Source organism: Lithobates pipiens, unplaced genomic scaffold, assembly GCF_037356315.1.
Source record: "Lithobates pipiens isolate NorthernLeopardFrog02 unplaced genomic scaffold, aLitPip1_a1.2 Scaffold_23, whole genome shotgun sequence".
NCBI lineage: Eukaryota > Metazoa > Chordata > Amphibia > Anura > Ranidae > Lithobates > Lithobates pipiens.
Genome location: NW_027507785.1, coordinates 164,694,402 through 164,718,619, shown reverse-complemented (window position 1 = coordinate 164,718,619; position 24,218 = coordinate 164,694,402). Strand labels below are relative to the sequence as shown.

The window sequence follows — 24,218 nt, the reverse complement described above, 5'->3', positions numbered from 1 at the left end:
GTTAACTTATTTTGTTTTTGTAAACTGCCACTTTACAATAAATGTTGCACTGTATTTTCTGTGAAATATATATGCATATGAGCGTATCATTTTTTATTTTTTTTGGTGGGGGAGTGGATCTTGGGTGGGAGTTCCCAAACTTTTTTCCCCAGGACTTGACCCCTGCTGCAGATCACTCTGAACACACCATGAAACATGTTGTGGGAATGCTTTTCTTCAGGGACAGGGAAGCTGGTCATCTGATGGAAAGATGGCGGGAGCCACATACAGGGCAGACTTAGAAGAAAACCTGTTAAAAGTTTGCAAAAGACAAAACTGGGGCAAATGTTCACCTTTCAGCAGGACAAAAAAAAAAAAAAAAAAAAGTGTAAAAATATGAAATAGTTTTTTATTTTATTTTTTTATTTCATATCACACAAACGGTTATTGAATACAAAGAAAGGCACCGAATTCAAAGCAAATGTCAATGAGTGCCTGAACCTCACATAGCTGCACATCTCTTGCCCAAAGCCTAGCACAATAAAAAAAAAAAAAAAAGTCACACAACCACTTGCATCAGAAAAACTAAATGTTATTTTACTTGCATTCATTGACAGACACAGCTCTTCTATTCTTGACCATAGGGTTATAGCGCCACCTACAAGAATAGGAAACTAGGCCAAAAAAGAACAAAGCACCACCCATTAGCAGTCCTACCTGGTATAAACTCCCTCTCTGCTATATGAAAGCCAGTTATTTCTGCCTACTGTTTCAGAAGTAACAGTTTGTGTGATATTTGTGTTAAGAATTATAGTTTTATTTCATTTCATATTTGTACAGATTAATAATACATTTTTAATCACCTGGAGATATACACATTTGTGTTTTTTCACCATCTAAAAGTTATAAAGTCAGATATGGGTTACACAGATATTTATTAACATATACATTTAAGTCAAATATGTATGTTACCAAAGTGAACTGTATGCCATAAATTAAGTATTGGAACTACGTTTCCCATGATGCTCATGCACTCTGCAGTGTAGTGGAGCATCATGGGAGATGTAGTTCCAAAACATCTGGGGTGCCAAGGTTCGCCATCACTGCCCTAGCTGTTAATATAAAATTTCCCTACTGCTCATCTTGAGACACACTTGGCTTCAGATTATGTTACTAGCATGCTTTTGAATAGAAGAAGAAAACAAAAACAGTAGGAAATACAAACTCAAAAATTAGATATTTTCATTGGCTGATATTCTGTTTTGCCAACTGTAACCCACCAGCAATTTATAAAAAATAATATATTTTATACAGAATGGGGTGTTTAATACAAGCAATACGTCACTTAAAAGTATTTATACATCTAGATCTTTTTCATGCACTGTTGCCTGAATTTTACATACTTAACGGTGTTAAAAACTTTTCATCATTGAACCCAAATAAAGTGATGAAATACCAGGCACCAATCCAGCACATATCTTCAGAATATTTAGTAGGCGCTGTGCTGTATAAGTAACGTCATCTTCATTCTGCAAAAAGAAAGAATGACTATGTCTGGTATCACCTATAATCACACTTAAAATTGGTTGCCAATGAACTTGACATTTACAGAAGGCAGAGAAGTAGCAGGAAAAGTCCACCGTACTTTAGGTTAGCCTTTCCTGACTTGAATACCTGTCAAAACTGGATGGTGTGTGTGTGTGTGTGTGTGTGTGTGTGTGTGTCACTAAAGGACCACGATTACTAGCTGTTCCCCTTATTTTCCCACATAGGACTACAGATGCTAAAATTGTGGCAAATTTTTGAACATTAAAAGAAAAAAGTATGGGTTTGTTTTCTTTTTCCATGTTTATCTACCTTGCTGGATGCAGCATCGGTCCAATGCTACATCTGTCCCCCGATGCCTCTAAACCGAGAACCCGAGTGATCAAACATCGCTGATTCCCGAGCAGAGAGCTGCTGTCAATCAGCATCTCTCAGCTTTTCCTCGCTCACTGGAGTGCTGAGCTGTGGAGGAGGTGGAGCGGCTCGCCAAGACGGGTCTGTTAATTTCTGTGACATCAGCAGAGAGCGGACTTCAGTCTGCTCTCTGCTAAAAACGAGCTTTGGTGGACTTCTCCTTTAATACCTGTAAATATGTCATAATATCAACTGAAAAGCCATTTTCCACATCAGTTTACTCATTGGAGCTTGTCGGATGTATAAAAAAACATTAAAAAGGGGTAGAAAAGGTTTAAAAAAAACTTCACTTCCACTATGTTGGGACAAAGTATCTCAAGTGTCCTTTCTGAAGCTGTCAAAAAAGATCTACCTTTGCCAGGTATCACCGGGTAAAATTCTGTGAACCCGGAAGTCAGTTCCCAGCTGATGAAAAGCCTAGGATACATCTACTGCTCTGGTAGAGAAGAGTGTGACAGAAATAGGGGGCCCCCTTCCCTTGAGAGAACAAACCTGCAAAATAAGGCAACAAATCCCACATGCAATAGTTGTACGGGATTAGATGTTGGAGATCCCTCAAAGGGCTCCTCTGTACAAAAGGGAGAAAAAGTTTTCTGGAAAGAAGCTGTGGCAGACAGCAGATGCACATTGACTGGCAGTACCTCTTCAAGAAAGCAACCTCCTTAGGCTGCGTACACACTATCAAACAATCCGGTGGAAAAGCCCGGCAAACTCAAGTCCGCCGGACAATCCCCCCCATGTGTAGCCTGCGGTGGACTTTTTTTACCCAAAAGTACGGCGGACTTAGAAAGTAGTTTTGCGCTCCAATCTCACCGCCGGACTCGCATTTCGGCGGACAATCCGGCCATGCGTATGCCAGTCCGCAGTACTTTTGAAATGAACAGACTTTTCCCGCCCGGAGAAAAGTCCGCTCATTTTGAGCGAGTCTCCAGGTAGGCGGGGCCCGCGAAGGAGGCGTCGCTGGCCCCACCACCTGGTATGGACTTAAAGGGGAACCCCAACGCCAAAAAAAAAAAAAAATCGGCGTGGGAGTCCCCCCCCCCCCCCAGGTCCACATCAGACCCTTGTCCAAGAACGCTACCCGGCCGGCCAGGAAAGGGGGGGGGGGGGGCAAGCGAGCGCCCCCCCCCTCCTGAGCCGTACCAGGCCGCGTGCCCTCAACATGGGGGGTGCCGTGCGGCCCCCCACCCCAAAGCACCTTGTCCCTATGTGGATGAGGACAAGGACCTCTTCCCGACAACCCTGGCCGTTGGTTGTCGGGGTCTGCGGGCGGGGGGCTTATCTGAATACGAATACCGGCCCCCCACCCTATGAGAATGAGTATGGGGTACAATGTACCCCTACCCATTCACCTGTGGAAAAAAGTAAAAATAAAACACAACAGACAAGGGTTAAAATAGTTTATTGCACAGCTCCGGGGGTCTTCTCACCGGACTCCTCCGCTATCTTCTGCTAGCTCTTTTGCTAGCGGAGGAGCCCGGCTTTCTTCTTTGCCGCCGCCCTCTTCTTCCGACTTCGGGGGTCTTGCCCCCTCTTTGGTTCTTCTTGCCGGGCCACTGCGCCTTCTTCTAGCTCTTTTAGCGGTGGCCCGGTCTTCTGTTGCCGCCGTCGCCGCCTTCTGTTCTTCTCTTCAGATGTTGCCTCGTCGCTCTCTCTGCTCACGACAGGGACAAGGCGCGCGGCGACATATAGGGACATCACCGGATGATGTCCCCGCCCAGTATGATGTTACAGTCCCAGAGGATGCTGCGTGCCTTGTCCCCATCATTGTGAGCAGAGAGAGCGACGAGGCAACATCTGAAGAGAAGAACAGAAGGCGGCGACAGAAGACCGGGCCACCGCCTGTAAAAGAGCTAGAAGAAGGCGCAGTGGCCCGGCAAGAAGAACCAAAGAGGGGGCAAGACCCCCGAAGTCGGAAGAAGAGGGCGGCGGCGAAGAAGAAAGCCGGGCTCCTCCGCTAGCAAAAGAGCTAGAAGAAGATAGCGGAGGAGTCCGGCGAGAAGATCCCTGAAGACGGAAGACCCCCGGAGCTGTGCAATAAACTATTTTAACCCTTGTGTGTTGTGTTTTATTTTTACCTTTTTCCACAAGTGAATGGGTAGGGGTACATTGTACCCCATACTCATTCACATAGGGTGGTGGGCCGGTATCCGGGGGCCCCCTTATGAAAAGGGGGCTCCCGGATTCAGATAAGCCAACTGCCAGGGTTGTCGGGAAGAGGCCCTTGTCCTCATCAACATGGGGACAAGGTGCTTTGGGGTGGGGGGGCCGCGCGGCCCCCCTTCCCCAAGGCACCCCCCATGTTGAGGGCACGCGGCCTGGTACAGCTCAGGAGGGGGGGTGCTCGCTCGTCGTCCCCCCTTTCCTGGCCGGCCGGGTAGCGTGCTCGGACAAGGGTCTGATGTGGACCTGGGGGGGACCCCACGCCGATTTAAGTTCCCCTTTAAGTCCATACCAGGTGGCGGGGCCAGCGACGCCTCCTTTGCGGGCCCTGCCTACGTGGAGACGCGCTCAAAATGAGCGGACTTTCCTCCGCGTGTGTGGGCGAGTTCGTTCATTTCAAAAGAACAGCGGATAGTCCGGCGGACTTACGCCGTATTAGTCCGCTGAAAAAGTGCCTTGTGTGGGCAAGTAGCCCGTTCGGAAAGTCCGGCGGATAGTCCGGTACGTGTGTACGTGGCATTAGGGTGAGAGCATGACACACAAATTGAAGGGTAGCACAATATCTCCATTTAGGTGAAAGGGAGGACAAAACCTTTACAAAAAAGCGAGAATAGTAGAAAGGGTGATTTAATAGACCGTATCACCACCACTAATACCCTATTTGTCTGAATGATGGCAAAACAAATGGTTACCTTCTAAAATAAGGTCATAGAAAGGACTTTGAGTAATGGATGATTTAAGCAATGCCCTGAACAAAAGGCGTGAACCAAGGAGTGGGCACAAGAGTTGAGATTTGGCCCCTTGACAGTACTCCGTGCCAGAAGCTGACCCATGCCACATTGTAGGAAACAATGAATTCAAATAACCATAAAAGGTCCTGGAAGTTAAAATGAAAGTGGTTGTAAACCCCCATCATAAAATCTTAACAGAGCACATATCTCTGGCGTTTACTTGTCTCTCTCCAGAGCCTCAGCATGAGCCATTTCTGAGAAATTTTCTCGAAAGAGAAAATTTGTGACAAGGAGGAAGCGCAGCACACAGCTTGTCTATTCAGAATACAGATCTGCATGTCTGCTTTGTTCCCCATGTGTGGGGTGTTTTTTTCTCCAATCAGCTCTAAAACTGTGTGTATAAGAGCTGTAGCGGCAGCTCTCCACCCCCTTCTCTGTACTCCTCACAGATGCATTGGGATTGTATCACAAATCTGCACTTTTGAAGGGTTGTAAACAAGAGAAAACTGTAGACAAGTAAAACATATGTAGGTGGATTTGTTTCATCTCTGTGTATCATCTGAGGCCATTCACTTCACTGGTGAGGGTTTACAACCACTTTAACCACCCGCCGTCATATGTCGGCCGTTTGAAGAGGTATATCGTTATAGCAACAGCCAACTGCCATAACCCCGGTATCCTGTTCTTCAGTGGGCGGTCCTCTTTCAGATAAAAGTGGTCCCTGTGGCGGATTCGCCACAAGATCACTTTTAAATCGTTGGTGAGAGAGGGGCCCCTCAATCCCGCTGCGCTTTGGTGCCCTCCGCCGAGTCCAGAAACTCGTTGACCTTTTACACACACACACATTAATTACAAGCAAACAGATTACAGGTGAGGATGGTTACCTTAGCCATTCAAACCCCTTTGTGTCAACTTGTATGCATGTTATCAGGCCAAAATCACCAGGATATGTAAACTCTTGATCAGGGTCATTTGGGTAGTTTCTGTTGCGATTATGATTTAAAAAGAGTAAACAGTTGATTGATAATTGGCTTCAGCCAAACACTAACCATGAGTGAAAAATGTTTTTTTGTTATTCATATTCTCTGAAAAATGGTCAAGAAATCAAATTCTGCCAGGTTGTGTAAACGTAGGAGTACAATTGTATATATTATGTTTGGGGGTTCTAAGTAATTTTCTATCAAAAAAAAATAAAAAATATTTTAACCCGTGAACAACAAATCTCAAAAAGAGGCTCAGGGCTGACGTGGTTAACACCCTTTTATAATAAACTGTCTGCTAGACACCCATTTAACTGGTTCCAGACCGGCTCATGCAGATGTACTGTGGCAGAATGGTTCTACTGGGCAGAATCCCGTATCTATACGGCTTTGCCCAGGAAAGCCACCAGAGTGCGCATGTGCTGCACAGCAGGGGACCTAATGTGCGTGGCTGGCGGGCGCAATCGCGTGCACGAGAGCCAGCACAGGTATTTGTGTGAGTAAACACACAAATCCCTGTCCTGTCAGAGGAGAGGAGACCGATTGTGAGTTCCTACAAAGTAGGAACAATGATCTGTCGTCTCCCCTAGTTAGTCCCATCCCCACAGTTAGGACACAGTGAGGGATCATACAGTTAACCCCTTGATCAACCCCTAGTGTCCTAGTGTTAACCCCTTCCCTGCCAGTGACATTCATACAGTAATCAGTGCTTATTTATAGCACTGACTGCTCTATAAAATGTCAATGGTCCCAAAAACGTGTCAAAAGTTTCCGATCTGTCCGCAATACCGCTAAAAATTACAGATCACTGTCATTACTAGTAAAAAAATAAAAATAAAAAAATAAAAAACGCCATAAATCTTTCCCATAGTTTGTAGATGCTATAACTTTCGCGCAAACCAATATACACTTATTGTGATGTTTTTTTGTTATCCAAAATATGCAGAACAACACATATTGGCCTAAACTGATAAAGAAATGTGTTTTTGGGGGATATTTATTATTTTGTTTATAGTGAAAAATAAAAACCACAGAGATCAAATACCACCAAAAGCAAGCTCTATTTGTGAGCAAGAGACACAAATTTAATTTGGGTACAGCATTAGATGACCGTGCGAATGTCAGTTAAAGCGACGCAGTTCTTCCGGGGCTGAAGTGGTTAATGAATAATTACTCACCTGTAGTTGAATTCTTGTGAATTAGGATTTCGTTTTCTAAAATGTAGCTTTGCTCCCAAGACTTATTGGGGTGTAATCATTTTTGCAACACTGTCTCGAATTTGTTAGGAAAAATTATTGTGTGCGCAAATTAACAAATCTATGTATAGTATCCCATAGAAAACTTGGGTTCTGAAAGGAAAGTAAAAGGTTTTCTGACAAATCTGTTTTTGGGTACTCTTATGCTGAGCACTGTATATACAGTGCCTTGAAAAAGTATTCATACCCCTTGAAATTTTGTCATGTTACAACCAAAAATGTTAAAATATATTACACAAAGTGATGCCCATTGTGGGCACTGACTGGCATTCCTGGTGGTCTAGGGTGGCATATCTGGTGCTGGGCATCCCTGGTGGTCTGGTGGCATCCCTGGTGGTCCAGTGTGGGCATTATCGGGGGGGCTGTGCCGATAATCGATCAGCACAGACACCCCCTGTCAGAGGAGCAGCCAATCAGCTCTCCTCTACTCACATCTGACAGACGCGAGTGAGGAAAAGCCGATCACCGGCTCTTCCTATTTACACGGTGATCAGCTGTGATTGGATGCGGCTGATCACGTGGTAAAGAGTCTCCGCCAGAGACTCTTTACAGAGATCGTAGTTGTGGGGTGTCCATGACGTCCAGTCAGGATTTTGAAACCACTTTGCCGCCGTCATTTGACAATGGGCGGGTGGCAAGTGGTTAAAGCAGCCATGAAGCCCATGGTAACTCTGGAGGAGCTGCAGAGATCGAGATCCACAGCACAGGAAAAATAATCTGTCCATAGGACAACTATTAGTCATGAACTCCACAAATCTGGCCTTTATGGAAGATTGGCAAGAAGCCATAAGAAGTCCAGATTGCAGTTTGCAAGAAGCCATGTGGGGGACAGGGAAAACATGTGGAAGAAGGTGCTCTGGGTCAGATAAGACCAAAATTTAACTTTTTGGCCTAAAAGCAAAACACTGTGTGGCAGAAAACTAACACTGCACATCACCCTGAGCACACCATCCTCACTGTGAAACACGGTGGCAGCATCATGCTTCCCTTATGCAGGGACTGTAAAATTGCTGTTTAGACACTCTCCATCCAATCTGACAGAGCTTGAGCTATTTTGCAAAGAATGGGCAAAAAAAAAAAAAAAAAATAGGATTTTTATAACAGCTTACCCATAAAATCCTTTTCTTAGAGTACATCACGGGACACAGCGCAGCATAGTAATTACTATGTGGGTTATAGGCCACTTTCACGTGATGGACACCGGCACACTATAAACAGGAAGTTGCCTCCCTATATAACCCCTCCCATACCGGGAGCACCTCAGTTTTCGTAGCTACACAATATACACATACCCCAATAAGGGGTGAGGGACCTCCGTGTCCCGTGATGTACACCAAGAAAAGGACTTTACAGGTAAGCCGTTATAAAAATCCCATTTTCTTTATCGTACATCACGGGACACATAGCAGCATAGTAATTACTATGTGGGACATCCCATAGCAATGCCATTTGAGGGGAGGGAGACACAACCCGTAGAGCACCAAGACTTGAGGACCTATACTGCTGCCCCAACGGCAATATCCTCATACCCATTTATTTTTTTTACATCCAGTTGATAAAATCTGGTGAATGTATGGAGTGCAGACCAAGTTGCGGCCTTGCAGATCTGAGCCATGGAGGCTTGGTGATGCACTGCCCCAGAAGCACTAACTGCTCTAGTAGAGTGTTTTGACATGAAAAGGTGAAATCTTCCCTTTTAACCATTAGGCCTGAATTATAACTTGCCGAATCCACTTAGCAATAGTGGATTTTGATGCTGCCTGTCCCTTCCTAGGACCCTCTGGCAGTATAATAAGACTTCAGTCTTTCGGACCCAAGCAGTCTTTAAATAGACCTTAACTGCTCTCACTAGATCAAAACAATGTAGTGAGTTCTCTACCCTAGAACCTGGTTTTAGAAAAAGCCAAGGTAGGACAATATCTTGGTTTAGGTGAAAACCTAAAAAGACCTTAGGCAGAAAACTTGGATGAGGACCCAACACGAACCTGCCCTTGTGAATAAATACAACTTTACAGGAAAGAGCAGCCAACCATGATGCCCTTTTTGCAGAGGGTATAGCAACCCGAAACACTATTTCCCTTGTCCGAAGGACCAAGGGAGTATGCTGTAATGGTTCAAAGGGCCGTTTTTGCATTACAGACAAAAAAAATAAGTTCAAGTCCCAAGGGTGGTCTAACTGGCGGAATAAGCCGTATTACCCCTTGTATAAAAACCCCAAACCAAAAAATCCGAAGCAAGCAGTCTTTGAAATAGGACCGATAAATTCGAGACTTGGTCCTTAATAGTAATCAAGGCCAGCTTCATTTGTATTTGTAGAAAAAACAAGAATTGTACTGTTATATTTCCGAGGGTGCCAACTCTTGGATTCACATCAGGAAACATAAGCCCTCCAGACTATCATATATGACTCTGGAAGCCGGCTTTATTAAGGAGGGTAGAAATCAGAGTCTCTCCGGGTCAAAGTCTCTTCAGAATGTGGGCTTCCATAGCCAAGCTGTCAAACTTAGCGTTTGTAAGGCAGGATGGAAATTGGCCCCTGTGAGAGTAGGTCTAGCCATAGTGGAAGGGACCACAGATCCTCCACCGCCATCTTAATGATTTCTGCATACCAGGACCTTCTGGTCCATGCTGTGGCTACAAGAATTAATGGCTTTCTTTCAAGTTTGAGCCTGCAAAGAAGCCATGGCAGCAACTAAATAGGGAAAAAGCCTAAATCAGTAAAATTGATCCCATGGGGTCACCACGCATCTGTCTCGCATGAGAGTGGATCCCTTGTCCTAGACATAAGGTTGACCAACTACATGTTGAACCTGGATGCCAAAGGAGCCATGTCCGGGATTCCCCCATCTTTGGCATATAGTCATAAAATTTTCAGGGTGAAGGGACCAGTCCCCCGGGAACAACTGCTGGCGACTCAAGTAGTCCGCCTGACCATTCTCTATTCGCGGAATGAAGACTACCGATGGGCGGAAAAGGATGTTTCTTGCCTAAGCTAGACTATGGTCCACCACTCTCTGAGCTGCGTGACCCTTAATGCCCCCTTGACGATTGATATAGGCCACAGCTGTGGCATTGTCGGATTGGATCCTGACAGGACAATCCCATAACCTAAATGCTCAGGGCCTCAGAGCCAGAAGCGCTGCCCAAATCTCTAGGGTGTTGATGGCAAAGGCTTTTCCAGTTCTGGACCACTGTCCCAGTTGTCTTTTCCAGTACTGCTCCCCAACCTGAAAGGTTGGCATCTGCCATTACCACTTTCAAGGCATGTGTTATGAAGGATTTTTCCTTATGCAGATTCCTGAATATCGAGCACAACTGAGGCCTTGGGACACCTTTGGGGACACCCTTGGGGACAGTCGCATTGGCAAATCTAGAGCTTGAACTGTTATGTTCCAAGCAGACAGGATACAGTTTTGCAACAGTCTTGAATGGAACTGGGCATAGGGAACCCCTTCGAATGAAGCCACCATCTTTCCTAACAACCTCAAAGGCGAATGGAGGGATCTCTTTTCGACTTGACCATCTGCACCAGCTCTTATGGCATTGATCTTTGCCTGAGGCAAGAACCCCTTTTTCTGGGCTGTGTCGATGATCAGACCCAAGTACTCCAGCCTTTTTAGTGGTTTTAAGGAAGACCTCTCTAGGTTTGCGAATTCAACCCAGATTTTTCAGGTACTCGGTTGTAATGCGCACACTTTGCTCCAAACGGGCCACTGACTGGTCTAGGTAGGCAAAGACTGTTAAGCCCTGTGCTCTTAACCTGGCTAGGAGGTGGAGCCAGAACTTTTGTAAAGACACGGAGTGCTGTAGCTAGCCTGAAGGGCAAGGCTACAAACTGTAAAATTCTGCTGCTCTACCTCGAACTGCAGAAATCTTTGGCGAGTGGGAAATATAGGGACATGCAGATATGCATCCCTGTCGATAGACGCCAGAAGTTCTCCTCCTTGTAGGATAGAAACCACTGACCCCATTTCCTGCAAAAAAAAGAGCGTATCTTCAGGAATGGATTTAGATTCTTTAGCTCTGGAATGGGTCTGACATCTCCATTCGCTTTTGGTACCATAAAGAGGTTTGAATAAAACCCCAAACCTTGCTCATCTGTGGGGATTTGTATGATCACCCCTTGAGCCAGTAATTGCCTTTTCCCTGGATCTTTGGAAACGTTTGGCCTCAGAAAAACGAGACAGTGGAAAAACCCGAAATTCTAGTTTGTACCCTAGAGTCACGTGGAGATGACCCATCTGTCCTGAATTTCCTCCTGCCAGACTTCTGAGAAGTGCAGAAGTATTCCCCCACCCTGGCGAGGCAAGGTGGGAGGGGGAGGAGCCTTTTCATGATGAGGCTTTAGAAATCTGTTTTTCAGGTTTCCACCCCCAGGACTTCTTTTGAACCTGGGCCTGACCCTGAGGCTTTTCCTCTAGACACTGCCTAGAGGCTGATGCCCCTGGTGCAGAAGAGCCTGCTTAAATTAAGGGTGTTTATTCCTTCTCTTGACTGGCAAAAGAGTACTTTTCCCACTTGAAATCTTTTGGATGTATTAGTGCAAATTATTGCCAATTAGCCACTTTCCATGAAAAGGAAAACCAGTCAGAAGCCTTTTGCATGGCGGTTTGGCTGAATTTTTTTAACCACAGTATCCTAATCATGTGTACCAGCGCAAGGCGGGACGCCTGGGGAATAGAATCTTTTAATGGAGTCTATGGCAAAACATAAATGCTCTTGGCAGTTCGGCCAAATCCCGGGCTTGTTGTACAGGAATCTCCTTAAGGGCCTGTCTAAACTGTTCATTTAGGGACTGGCAGATGCCTATTGCAGCGACCGCTGGCTGAGTAACTGCACCCATCAAAGAAAAAGGAGATTTTAACGGGAATTCCAACCTTTTATCTGCTGGATCCTTAAGCATTTGTGCATTGTCTACTGGACAAGTTAGAGACTTTTATTCACAATGGATATAGCAGCATCAATTGCTGGTACAAGCCATCTTTTGGTGAATTTCTACCTCATGGGATAGAGTCTTTCCTCCTGATCGCCCGAGGGTAACCCCTCAACCTCTACCCATTGTTTCCTTGTAAAGGGCCCAAGGTCTAGATGAGGAATCCCCCCTGGCTGCTGAGACCACACACATGCTGTTTGGCTGGGACAATGAGCTGAGAAGCAATGTACCAAGGTATGTGCATTTACTCCCTCTAGTGGAGACTTCAAGGCATGACAACATTTTATTCATGGAAGAAGAAAAAAAAAAAAATAAATAAAAAAAAAAACATAGGTGGACTTTTTACAGTTCCTAGGCTTCTTCATCTTATCCTCGCCGCAGGATACTGCTGTAACAGACAGATCCGACCGTCATCCATCATGGCGGGCTGCGTTAGCAAACCTTCAAGGACCAGGTTCCGCTCCCTTGGACCTGTATTAGTACCCTGTCAGGAAAAACTATAGGCAATGTAGGCATGACCAAAAAGCCCTGGGTCCCGGGTCCAGCTCTGCAAGGAGAGGAGTTACAGGCAAAACCTTGTGGTTTGTATACAAGGCCCAGGTACCATCCACCTTGGCTACAGTGGCACTTTGGATGGATCCGGTCTATGTAGGCTGTTTAAATCCAGTAAGGATCCCTCCAGCGGAGCTCCTCAGAACACATATTCACTCGTAACCAACACAGACACTGACGAAAAAACTGAGGTGCTCCCGGTATGGGAGCGGCTATCTAGGGAGGCAACGTCCTGTTTAGGGTTTGCCAGTGTCCATCACCTGAAGGTAAGCCATAGTAATTACTATGCTGCTCTGCGTCCCGTGATGTACGAAAATAGGATTTTTTGTACTCACCGTAAAATCCTTTTCTCTGTAATTCACCGACCGACATAGCTCCTCTCTAACAAAATGGGTTGTTAGCCCTATCACTGGAGATAACTAGGCAAAGTTGTAATACAACACTTCAGAACTTTAGTTCCGCCCAGGGGGGCGGTCCATTAGGCTACAATCCCCACACTCTACACTAGCAGCCTCAGTATGTCAACAAGCAGTATAACTTAAAGAGAAAAAGGAGGGGCGGGTGCTGTGTCAGTCAGTGAATTACAGAGAAAAGGATTTTACGGTGAATACAAAAAATCCTATTTTCTCTTATATTCACCGACTGACACAGCTCCTCTCTGTAACAAAATGGCACGTCCCCAAGCAGTGCCAAACGAGGGGTGGGGAAAACAGCATAAAAATTTCATCCACCATGGCAGGTAGGAATTAGTGAAATGAAACCCACAAAACAGGGTATCCTCAACAGGAGTGATCCAAGGCCGCAGCCACTGCGGAAGTAATGCAACAGCGCATTAACCTAACAGTACCGCTTTTTTTTGAAAAACCAGGAAAAAAAAAAAATATTGGTTGCATATTCAATTGCAACTACACGGCTGCCTGCAAAACTTTGCGGCCAAAACAGGCATCAGCCGATGCACTGACGTCTACCTTGTAAAACTTGGTAAACGTATGGACAGACGACCAGGTCACCGCCTTACACACCTGAGCATCCGACGCTTGTTGTCGGAACGCCCAGGACATTCCGATTACCCTTGTAGAGTGGCCCATGACTGGAAAGGGGGGCACCAGCCCCTTCAAGGCATAGGCTTGTACTACAATCTGTCTGATCCACCTGGAAATGGTGGCCGACAAGACCGCCATGCCTTTCTTGGGACCAGCTACCGAAACAAACAGTGAGTCTGACTTCCGAAAGGGAGCCGTGGCAGACAAATACACCTTCAGAGCCCTAACCACGTCCAAAGCGTGAAGGGCCACTTCTTTAGGGTGTTTCGGCTTAGGACACAGCGATGGTAATACAATATCCTCATTGATATGAAAAGCCAAGACCACCTTTGGTAGAAAAGACGGTTGCGGAAGCAACACCACCTTATCCCTGTGGATAACCAGATAGGGTGACTTGCAGGGACAAGGCCGCCAGCTCCGAAACCCTCCTGGCCGAGGTGATGGCCACTAGTAAGACCACTTTCTGGGAAAGAGCCAAAAGGCCTGATATTCTCAAACGGCGGTTTTTGAAGCACTGGCAACACCAGGTTCAAATCCCATGGGGGTAACGGTGGACGCATCGGAGGGACTACGTGTCGTGCCCCCTAAACGAAGGTACTCACTAAAGAGTGAGATGCCAGGGGTCACTGAAAAAAAAAAAAACACAGCTAAGGCTGAGATTTGCCCTTTGATGGTGCTTAATGCCAATCTCTTGTCAACTCCTTGCTGGAGAAACAGCAGGATCCTGGATATGGAAAAGGAGCGCGGATGCCATCCTTTCTCCTCACACATGGAAATGTAGGCCTTCCAGGTACGATGGTATATCTTCTGAGAAGATTTCGGGCCCGCAACATAGTTGGAATCACTGAGTCCGACAGACTCCGATTCCTTAACACCTGGCTCAATAGCCATGCCGTTAAAGCCAGCGTTGGTAAAGCAGGATGGAGAATTGGACCTTGAGATAGGAGGTCCTCTCGCAATGGCAGTCGCCAGGGAGCGTCTGCCACCAGACGCACCAGGTCTGCGTACCAAGGACGCTGAGGCCAATCTGGGGCAACCAGCATTACTGGGATCCCCTCGGCTTCCATCCTGCGAAGTAGAAGTGGCAATAGTGTCAGTGGAGGAAAGGCGTAGATCAGCTGGTACTGATCCCACGGGCCACCAGCGCATCCGACGCGTCTGCCCACGGATCTCTTGTCCTGGACACGAACCTTGGCACCTTCCAATTGACACGGGAGGCCAGTAGATCCACATCTTGTGTGCCCCACTTCAGGCACAGCAGCCTGAATGTCTCCGGAAGCAATGCCCATTCTCCTGGGTCCAGCATTTGGCGGCTTAGATAGTCCGCCTGCCATTTCTCCACCCCCGGGATGTAAATGGCCGACAGGGCCGGTACTTGTCATTCTGCCCACCCAAGTATGTGAGTGATCTCCCGTGCAGTGGCTGAGCTTCTTGTTCCCCCTTGGTGATTTACGTACGCCACAGGCGTGCCGTTGCCCGACTGTATCCTGATCGGAAGCCCTTGAAGACTCATTGACCATGTGTGGAGACACAGCCTGATCGCTCTCAATTCGAGCCGATTGATCAGCATCTCGGATTCTTCCGTCGACCAGAGGCCCTGAGCCGACTGAACTCCCATCACTGCACCCCAGCCGGATAGACAGGTGTCCATAGTGATCACTACCAATTTCAGAGGAAGGAACGATTTTCCGGACTGAATCACCGGGGACCTCAACCACCAGATCAGCAAGTCCCTGACTGGCAGGCTCACCTGGATCTGCCGATCCAGGGACAACTGAGATTTGTCCCATTTTGACAAAATCTCCTTCCGCAGAACTCTGGTGTGGAACTGGGCGTAAGGCACTGCCTCGAAGGAGGCTACCATGACTCGCATGCAAAACTGGAGCAACGACCACTTGCGGTTCATCAGTAGTTTGACCGCAGATCTGAGAGTCTGCAATTTGTCTGAAGGGAGAAAAACTCTTGCTTCCCTGGAGTCCAACAGCAAACCCAGGTACTCCAGATGCTGGGTTGGCACAATCACTGACTTCTTTAGGTGCAACAGCTACCCAAATTCCTGCAGGGTCTGCATGGCGATTGCCACACCCTCCTCTAATTCTGAGGCGGAAGATGCTCTCAGGAGGAGATCATCTAGGTAGCCCACGATTGCGATCCCACATTGTCGCAGCAACGCCAATAGTGGAGCCAGTACCTTGGTAAAGACCCGAAACCGGTACAACCACCCCGCGATTCAGCAGGTCCCTTACTGCCCCCAAGAGGGCCTCCCGGCGAGCTAGGGATACGGGTATGCTGAAGGGGAAGAATCTGTTTGGCGGCCAAGAGAGAAATTCTATTTCTCTTCTCTCGGTCGGATAACCAGGAGGACCACCGGGCTGCAAACTCCCGAAGGAGACGCACCCACCCGAGACAAGGGTGGGGGCAAACCTTCATGCAGTAGCACTTATTCGCAGGCTTGCGATTCCAGGGACGTTGCTGTCTGTCTGTCCGTGGGCGTCGTGTCGGGCTGGGGACGTTTAGTCGAAGCCCTGGGCGGACAAAAAAGCAGTTTGTGAGCGGAAAAAGAGGGCCGTTGCCTACGGCGTAGCTCCTTAACTTTCCTGGCCTGTGGGAGTAGTGTACTCTTACCACCAGTGGTAATTTTAATAATGTCATCTAACGAGGCTCCAAAGAGCTGGTTGCCAAGGAAAGGAAGATCCGTCAGGCTTTTTTGGATGCCTGGTCAGCAGACCAGCATTTCAGCCAAATTAGGCGCCTCAGCACCACAGCTGACACTGAAGCCCTGGATAACAGAGGGAGAGTATCCAGGGCCACGTCACAGACGTACTTAAGGCCTTGCACTAGTTGGTCTGCTAATTCCATGCAGACAGGGGAAGCCTGTTGCTCTCTCAATTCGCGGTGCAAAAGTTTTGCCCACTCAGTCAGTGTCTGTGACACCAGTGCGGATGCCAGTACAGGTCGCACGGCTGACCCCACAACTGTAAACAAAGGAACGAGCCACTGCCTCGGCCTTCCTGTCCGTGGGATCCTTGAATGCAGTAGTCCCCTCAACCGGGATCGTGGTTACTTTATTTAACCTGGATACTGGGGGGTCCACAACTGAAGGAGCCGACCACTTTTAGAGACAGCTTCCCTCAAAGGGGTAACACACCGCCATGTATTTGGGGACCGAAAAGGTCCGTTGCGGGGGGCGACCCCATTCCTTGTAAATGAACTCATCAAAATAAGTCAGATACGGGAACACCTTAGGTGAACGTGCTGGCTCGCGGGACCCAAAAGGGACCGGTACATCAGAAGAGGGATCTGCTGGCTCCTGAATCTTCAGGGTATCACGCACAGCTGTAATAAGTGCTCCAACAAGCGATTTGTCACGCACGGACCCGGACGGGGACACAGCCTCACTGTCTGAAAGAAAGAGAGGGGCCACTTTTTAGCACCTTTCTTCCCACGCACTGCCTCCATCTCGGCAATGAACAAATTGAGGACCGCCGTTGGGGTGTCCATGGGAACCGCACAGCCGGCAGGTGACCCGGTTGCAATTGCCTGGATTTCAGGGGAAGAAACACCAGTTTCTGAAGCCATGCTGACCCTACCCTGTCTGCCACCCGAAGGGGACTTAGGACAGTGACCGTCCCACCCTCCTTGCTGCCGCTGACTGAGGGTTCTAACCTGCCGGACTCACCGCCCTGAGGAGTTTCTTGCTGTATACAGCAGTGCCTGTAGCCCCCTAGTGCTCCCAGATGCAGAGGGACCAAAGCTGTGTCTGTGGCAGCCCGTCAGAGCAATCGGTGAACGATCGCTGAGCGATCTGAAAAGTGTGTCCAGATTACTTAAAAAGTCTGCCAGTGCTCTGTGATGACAAAACAGGAAGCTGAGGGCACAGGGAGCTACTGCTAGAGCACAAAAATGTGGTCCGGCTTCAAGAAAATGGCCGCCAGTGTTATGAATAGAGAATCACCAGGAAAATGGCTGCTTGAAGCCCAGAAGCATGCTGTCCCTTGCCCACACTGGAAATAGCCTCCAGCCAGCACCATAAGAGGCAGAAAGAAACATGTGGCAGACACAGCGCTGCACCGACACAGGAGCAACCCTCACAGACACCTCCCGGGATTAAGCACTCAGGACCCAGGCCCCCCAGTACAGCCAGAACCCAGGTGAGGGCCCAGGGGCGCACACACACCACTCAGCATCCATGCACAGCCCCCCTCTCCGTGAAGGGGGCAGGAGGGGAGTTAGGGACAGGGTAGAGAAGAGAGGAGGCGAGGGGGCCCCCCGAATTGACCTTCCAGGGAATGCCCAGCTGCTTAACCCTGCCGAGACAGGGAGAGCCGTACTTACCAGTCCTGAAGAGCTGGGAGACATTCCATTGTAGCCAACTCCTGATCAGTACAGGGAAGGATACTGGCCCTGCATACTGTGACGCAGACATCAGTAGCCTGGTCATATGTATGCCCCGGAGTATAAAAGCTCACCGACCACCTCTGGAGCTGAGGTATGTCGTGGCTTGCCGAGCCGTAGCAGCGACCTGCACGCGCTCGATGGCCGGACTGGGGAGACTACAAGGATAAGTGAGCCAGCCTGTCACCCAGCCGGCTGTTGATAGAAGATCACAGGATCATTCATCTTGCGCAAAAAGCCAAGCTTCTGCATCAAAAAAACACGGACCTATGGGCCTGCAGGTTCCTAGGTCTATCTCCTCACTAGGCAAAATAAAACAGAGGCTGCTAGTGTAGAGTGTGGGGACTGTAGCCTAAGGGACCGCCCCCCTGGGCGGAACTAAAGTTCTGAAGTGTTGTATTACAACTTTTCCTAGTAATCTCCAGTGATAAGGCTAAAAACCCATTTTGTTACAGAGAGGATCGGTGTCGGTCGGTGAATATAAGAGAAAAATAAATTTCACTCTAGATGTGCAAAGCTGGTACAGACATACCCAAAGAGACTTTCAGCTGTAATTGCAGTGAAAGGTGGTTCTACAAGGTATTGACTTGGGGGGGCTACTATGCATGTTCAATAAAAAAAAAAAAAAAATGTTTATGGTTTTCTAAAATGTGCTATGACACCAAGACAGAGAACGTACATCAAGTTCAGATTGGATCAAGATACTCAAATGTTTGTCTGCAAGATCTTCCACTGTAGCTATATCTACAGCACAGTGCTTAACTGATCCAGGATTGCCTAAAAAAAAAAAAAAAAAAACAACATATGACCAATTACCTTTGAGACAATAGTAGAAGTAGATCACATTAAAATCACAAACCCGATAATACCTCTTGTAGCCAGAAAGCAAACTTTTCCAAGATAAAAATAGGCATCCAAATGCATCATGGAAGATAGAACATTGTTGAGGCTGCAAAAAAAGAGAAAAAAATGCTGCTGAGGGAAATTAAGAAAAGGAGAAGAATAGGAAAAATTAAAGTAACAATTAAAAACACTGTAATGTCTCATAACTGTGTGCTTCATTTAAAGTCCAACATTTCCCCCTCATCTGTACCAGGGATGCAGGCATATGACTACCTAGTCACTGCCTCATTTAATGTCCCACATAACCCCCTTTCTTAACCAGTATACAGGGATGGAAGCACACAGCTATTTATTTCTTGGTTTACCTAGTCCCATGCATGAGCAGGTTCCTTTTTTTTCTCTCCCCCTCCCCTTCATTCCGTTTGGTGGAGGGGTGGCCACTTGGTAGGTCGTGAGGGTTTAGAGATTTAGTTTACGTTTCTGACACATATTGCAAATAATAATTTAGGTGACATTTAATGGCTGTCCTTTCCATATGGACTGGATGCTGGAGACATTGGGGTTTCCATACATTTCCAGGAGCTGTGATGCCCACCTGGGGCCTTCCTCTGTCAGAAACCATGAATCAGACAGAAGTACAGTTATATAACACTTGTTTAATAATAAAAGTAAAAGGGAACAAACAGTCAAAACATAGCCAAAGTTTGGCAACCGGAACAGGTAGACAAGCCAGAAGAGTCTGGGAAGCCAGAGATCAGCATAGAGGAACAGCCAGCAGGAGCTGGAGCCAAAAGGAATGTCAGCCAAGCAAGTCTTTAACAGGAACACAGGAGATTGTCAACATCAAAAGAGACTAAGGCGAATGCAGAGATCATCTGGGCATCGACAGCATAAGTAGGCAGGACAGACTAGCAAGATATCATCAACAGGTGAGTCTCTGGAGAGAAAGGAACTGGCAATTAGCTGAGCGGCCAGCTCAGAGAAGGAAGGGCTGAGTCCAGCCCTGACAGTACACCCTCCTCAGAGGACTACCAGGCTTGAGGGGAAAAAAAAAAAAAAAAAAAAGTGTCCATGGAAATCACAGAGGACAACAGGGGCATGTACGTTTGAGGATGAGACCCAAGAGCATTCCTTCGAACCATACCTTTTAAAACGCACTAGGTACTGTATGCACCCACAGAACCTGCGGGAATCAACAATGGACTGTACTTCATACTCATCGTTCTGAACCTGTACAGAGTGAGGACGTGGCACCGAGGTGGTAAAGCGGTTGCAGACCAAAGGTTTTAATAAGAGATATGAGAAATTTTACATGCGCATATTAGAAGGAAGATCTAATGTGTAAGCCACTGGGTTAATCCAGCGAAGAATACGGAAAGGCCCAATAAGCCGAGGTGCCAACTTCAGAGAGGGAACATGAAGTCGGAGGTCGCGCGATGACCGCCTGACCCTGTCCCCAACCTGGTAGGAAGGCGCAGGCAACTGCGGAGAGCATGGAGTCTACCTATCGTTGGCATGTCGCAAAGCCTCCTGGACTTGTGCTCAAATGGAACAAAGACCACAGAGTTGCTCCTCTAATGCAGGAACACTCTGCGGAACAAAAGATTCAGGAAACATGGAAGGTTGGAAACCATAGTTTGCCATAAACGGAGACAATCAGGAAGCATAATTCAAGCCACTATTATGAGCAAACTCCACCCATTGTAAGAGGTCTGACCACTTATGATTGTCAGAAATATAGCAACGTAGGAACTGCTCCAAGGACTCAATCTGGCTCAATCTGTGGCCCCATTAGACTGTGGGTGATATGCAGAGGAGAAAGCAAGCTGAACTCACCAGAACTGGGACACAAACTGAATACCCCTTTACAGACAATCTCCTTGGGTAGCCCATGTAAGCGAAAGTTCTCCCAAGCAAAAATGGAAGTCAGTTCCTTGGACGTGAGCAACTTGGTGAGCAAAGTGGAATACAAAACCATTTTCGAGACCCAGTCAACCACAATAAGGCTAACTGTTGCCCTGGGAGTTGGGCAACTTCACAATGAAAGCCATTAGACAGGTGGGTCCAGGGCCTCTCTCCATTGGGTATGGGTTGAAGGAGGCCCACTGGAAGGTCATGTGGATTCTTACTCTGAGCACACACGGAACAGGCAGCTATGAAGTAGGTTACATTAGCACCTAGACTAGGCCACCAGAATTGCTGAGAAAGAAAAAGTTGGATTCTTCCCAGGGTGGCCAGCAGCCTTGGGAGAATAGCAAGTCTGGAGCATGGCAGTACGGAGACTATCTGGGACAAAGCAGCAGTCACAGGGTTTCTAAGGAGGAGCATTGACCCGAGCAGCAAGAATTGTGTCACCCAAAAGGCGAAGTGAGATTGGTGCGAACTGTAGCCAGAATACAATCAGGAGGAAATCACAGGAACCGACTCCATCTTGGAAGTGGAGGAAAATTATCGTGAAAGCATCAACCCTTACATTGTTAGTACCGGGTAAGAATGAGAATTTAATTGAAACTTGACAGGAAAGAGCTCATCAAGCCCCTCTGGGAGAGGCATTTAGCCTCAGACAAGAACGCGAGATTCTTATGGTCAGCAAGAATGAAAACCGGCACAGTTGTACCTTGGAGATGTCTATTCTTTCAGGGCTAATATGACCACTAAGAGCTCTCTGTTACCAATCTCGTAATTGCACTCCACAGGTGACAAATTCTTGGAAAAGTAGTCACAAGGATGCATAGCGCTCTCAGGAGATAGGACATTGAGACAGAAGGATGCCAACTCCAGTCTCAGAAAAATCAACCTTGAGGATAAAAGGTAACATACAGTGGTGTGAAAAAGTGTTTGCCCCCTTCCTCATTTCCTGTTCCTTTGCATGTTTGTCACACTTAAGTGTTTCGAAACATCAAACCAATTTAAACAATAGTCAAGGACAACACAAGTAAACACAAAATGCAATTTGTAAATGAAGGTGTTTATTATTAAAGGTGAAATAAAATCCAAACCATCATGGCCCTGTGTGAAAAAGTGATTGCCCCCTAAACCTAATAACTGGTTGGGCCACCCTTAGCAGCAACAACTGCAACCAAGCGTTTGCGATAACGTGCAATGAGGCTTTTACAGCGTCCTGGAGGAATTTTGGCACACTCATCTTTGCAGAATTGTCCTAATTCAGTTACATTACAGGGTTTTCGAGCATGAACGGCCTTTTTAAGGTCATACCACAACATCTCAATAGGATTCAGGTCAGGACTTTGGCTAGGCCACTCCAAAGTCTTCATTTTGTTTTTCTTCAGCCATTCGGTGGTGGACTTGCTGGTGTGTTTAGGATCATTGTCCTGCTGCAGAACCCAAGTTCGTTTCAGCTTGAGTACACAAACAGATGGTCGGACATTCTCCTTCAGGATCTCTTGGTAGACAGCAGAATTCATAGTTCCTTTTATCACGGCAAGTCTTCCAGGTCCTGAAGCAGCAAAACAGCCCCAGACCATCACACTACCACCACCATATTTTACTGTTGGTATAATGTTCTTTTTATGAAATGCAGTGTTCCTTCTATGCCAGATATACTTGGACACACACCTTCCAAAGAGTTCCACTTTTGTCTCATCGGTCCACAGAATGTTGTCCCAAAAGTCTTGGGGATCATCAAGATGTGTTGTGGAGAAATTGAGACGAGCTTTGATGTTCTTTTTGCTCAGCAGTGGTTTTCTCCTTGGAACTCTGCCATGCAGGCCATTTTTGCCCAGTCTTTTCCTGATGGTGGAGGCATGAACGCTGACCTTAACTGAGGCAAGTGAGGCCTGCAGTTCCTTGGACGTTGTTGTGGGGTCTTTTGTGACCTCTTGGATGAGTCGTCGCTGCGCTCTTGGGGTAATTTTGGGAGGACGGCCACTCCTGGGAAGGTTCACCACTGTTCCATGTCTTCGCCATTTGTGGATAATGGCTCTCACTGTGGTTCGCTGGATTCCCAAAGCTTTGGAAATGGCTTTATAACCCTTTCCAGACTGATAGATCTCAATTACTTTCTTTCTCAATTGTTCCTGAATTTCTTTGGGTCTCGGCATGATGTGTAGCTTTTAAGGATCTTCTGGTGGACCTTACTGTGTCAAGCAGCTCCGATTTAAGTGATGCCTTGATTGTGAACAGGTGTGGCAATAATCAGGCCTGGGTGTGGCTAGAGAAATTGAACTCAGGTGTGGACAACCACAGTTATAGTATGTTTTAACAAGGGGGGCAATCACTTTTTCACACAGAGCCATGATGGTTTGGATTTTTTTTTCACCTTTAATAATAAACACCTTCATTTACAAATTGCATTTTGTGTTTACTTGTGTTGTCCTTGACTATTGTTTAAATTGGTTTGATGTTCCGAAACACTTAAGTGTGACAAACATGCAAAGGAACAGGAAATGAGGAAGGGGCAAACACTTTTTCACACCACTGTAGGATAAGGATGTGCCAACACAGGAGAAGAAACAAAAGGCAGCCTTGAGACTCTCAAAGGCCTTAATGGACTCTGGAGACAAACTGTTACCATCCTTTCTGGTCATACAAGTCCGGGGCTTGACCAGAGACAAGAAGTTACGAATAAACTTCAATAGTTGGCAAAGCCAAGAAAATGATGGAGAGGACATAAATCCACGGGTCGGGGCCACTGTAGGACTGCTGAAACTTTCTCTGGGTCCAGCAAAAAAACAGCAGTGGAAATGACATAACTCAGGAATTGAACCTGTTCCCAATGGAATACTACGTCTCCAATTTACAAAAGAGATTGCCCTCAGTTTCTGAAGCACACGACAGACATCTGTGTGGTGGCTCTCCAGGGACTTTAAAAAAATGAGGATATCATTGAGATAAACCACCACACATCTGCAACAAATCTCAGAGGACATTGTTAATACATTTCTGGAAAACTGCTGGGGCGTTACAAAGGCCAAAAGGCATTACGAGGTACTCATAGTGGCCTGTTCTGGTATTAAAACGCAGTTTTCCACTCGTTGCCCTCAATCCTCACAAGATTGTATGCCCCTCTCAAATCAAGCTTTGTGAAAACTGTTGCTCCCTTGAGGTGGTCAAATAACTCCGTAATTAACAGAATCAGATAGGCATTCATAATCGTGAAACGATTGAGACCTCTATAATCAATACAAGGTCTCAATTCACCACTTCTTCACAAAGAAGAAACCAGCACCAGCAGGAAACAAGGATTTGCGGATGAAACCTTGAGAAATTGTACCTGCAACATACTCCTCCATGACCTTATCCTCTAAGACCGGCAAAGGGTAAACCCGGCCATACGGGGGTGTGGCACCAGGTTGAAGGTCAATTGTGCAATCATACAACCGGTGTGGATGCAAACTACCGGCTTGACCTTTGTCAAAGACACC

At 46.9% G+C, this 24,218-nt stretch overlaps 1 protein-coding gene across 4 annotated transcripts in view; it reads right to left on the bottom strand.

Moving 5' to 3' along the window:
- Positions 1 to 368: 368 nt before the first annotated feature.
- The window catches only part of CENPM (centromere protein M), a 167,677-nt gene continuing 143,827 nt past the window's right edge, over positions 369 to 24,218 (bottom strand). For all 4 annotated transcript variants that reach the window (XM_077452546.1, XM_077452543.1, XM_077452547.1 and 1 more), the window contains 3 exons: positions 18,861 to 18,940; positions 18,671 to 18,768; positions 369 to 1,508 (listed from right to left, as the gene is read on the bottom strand). In XM_077452546.1, the coding sequence (XP_077308672.1) occupies positions 1,392 to 1,508; positions 18,671 to 18,768; positions 18,861 to 18,940 (295 nt within the window). In that variant the 3' untranslated portion in view covers positions 369 to 1,391. The remainder of the gene's footprint in view (positions 1,509 to 18,670; positions 18,769 to 18,860; positions 18,941 to 24,218) is intronic.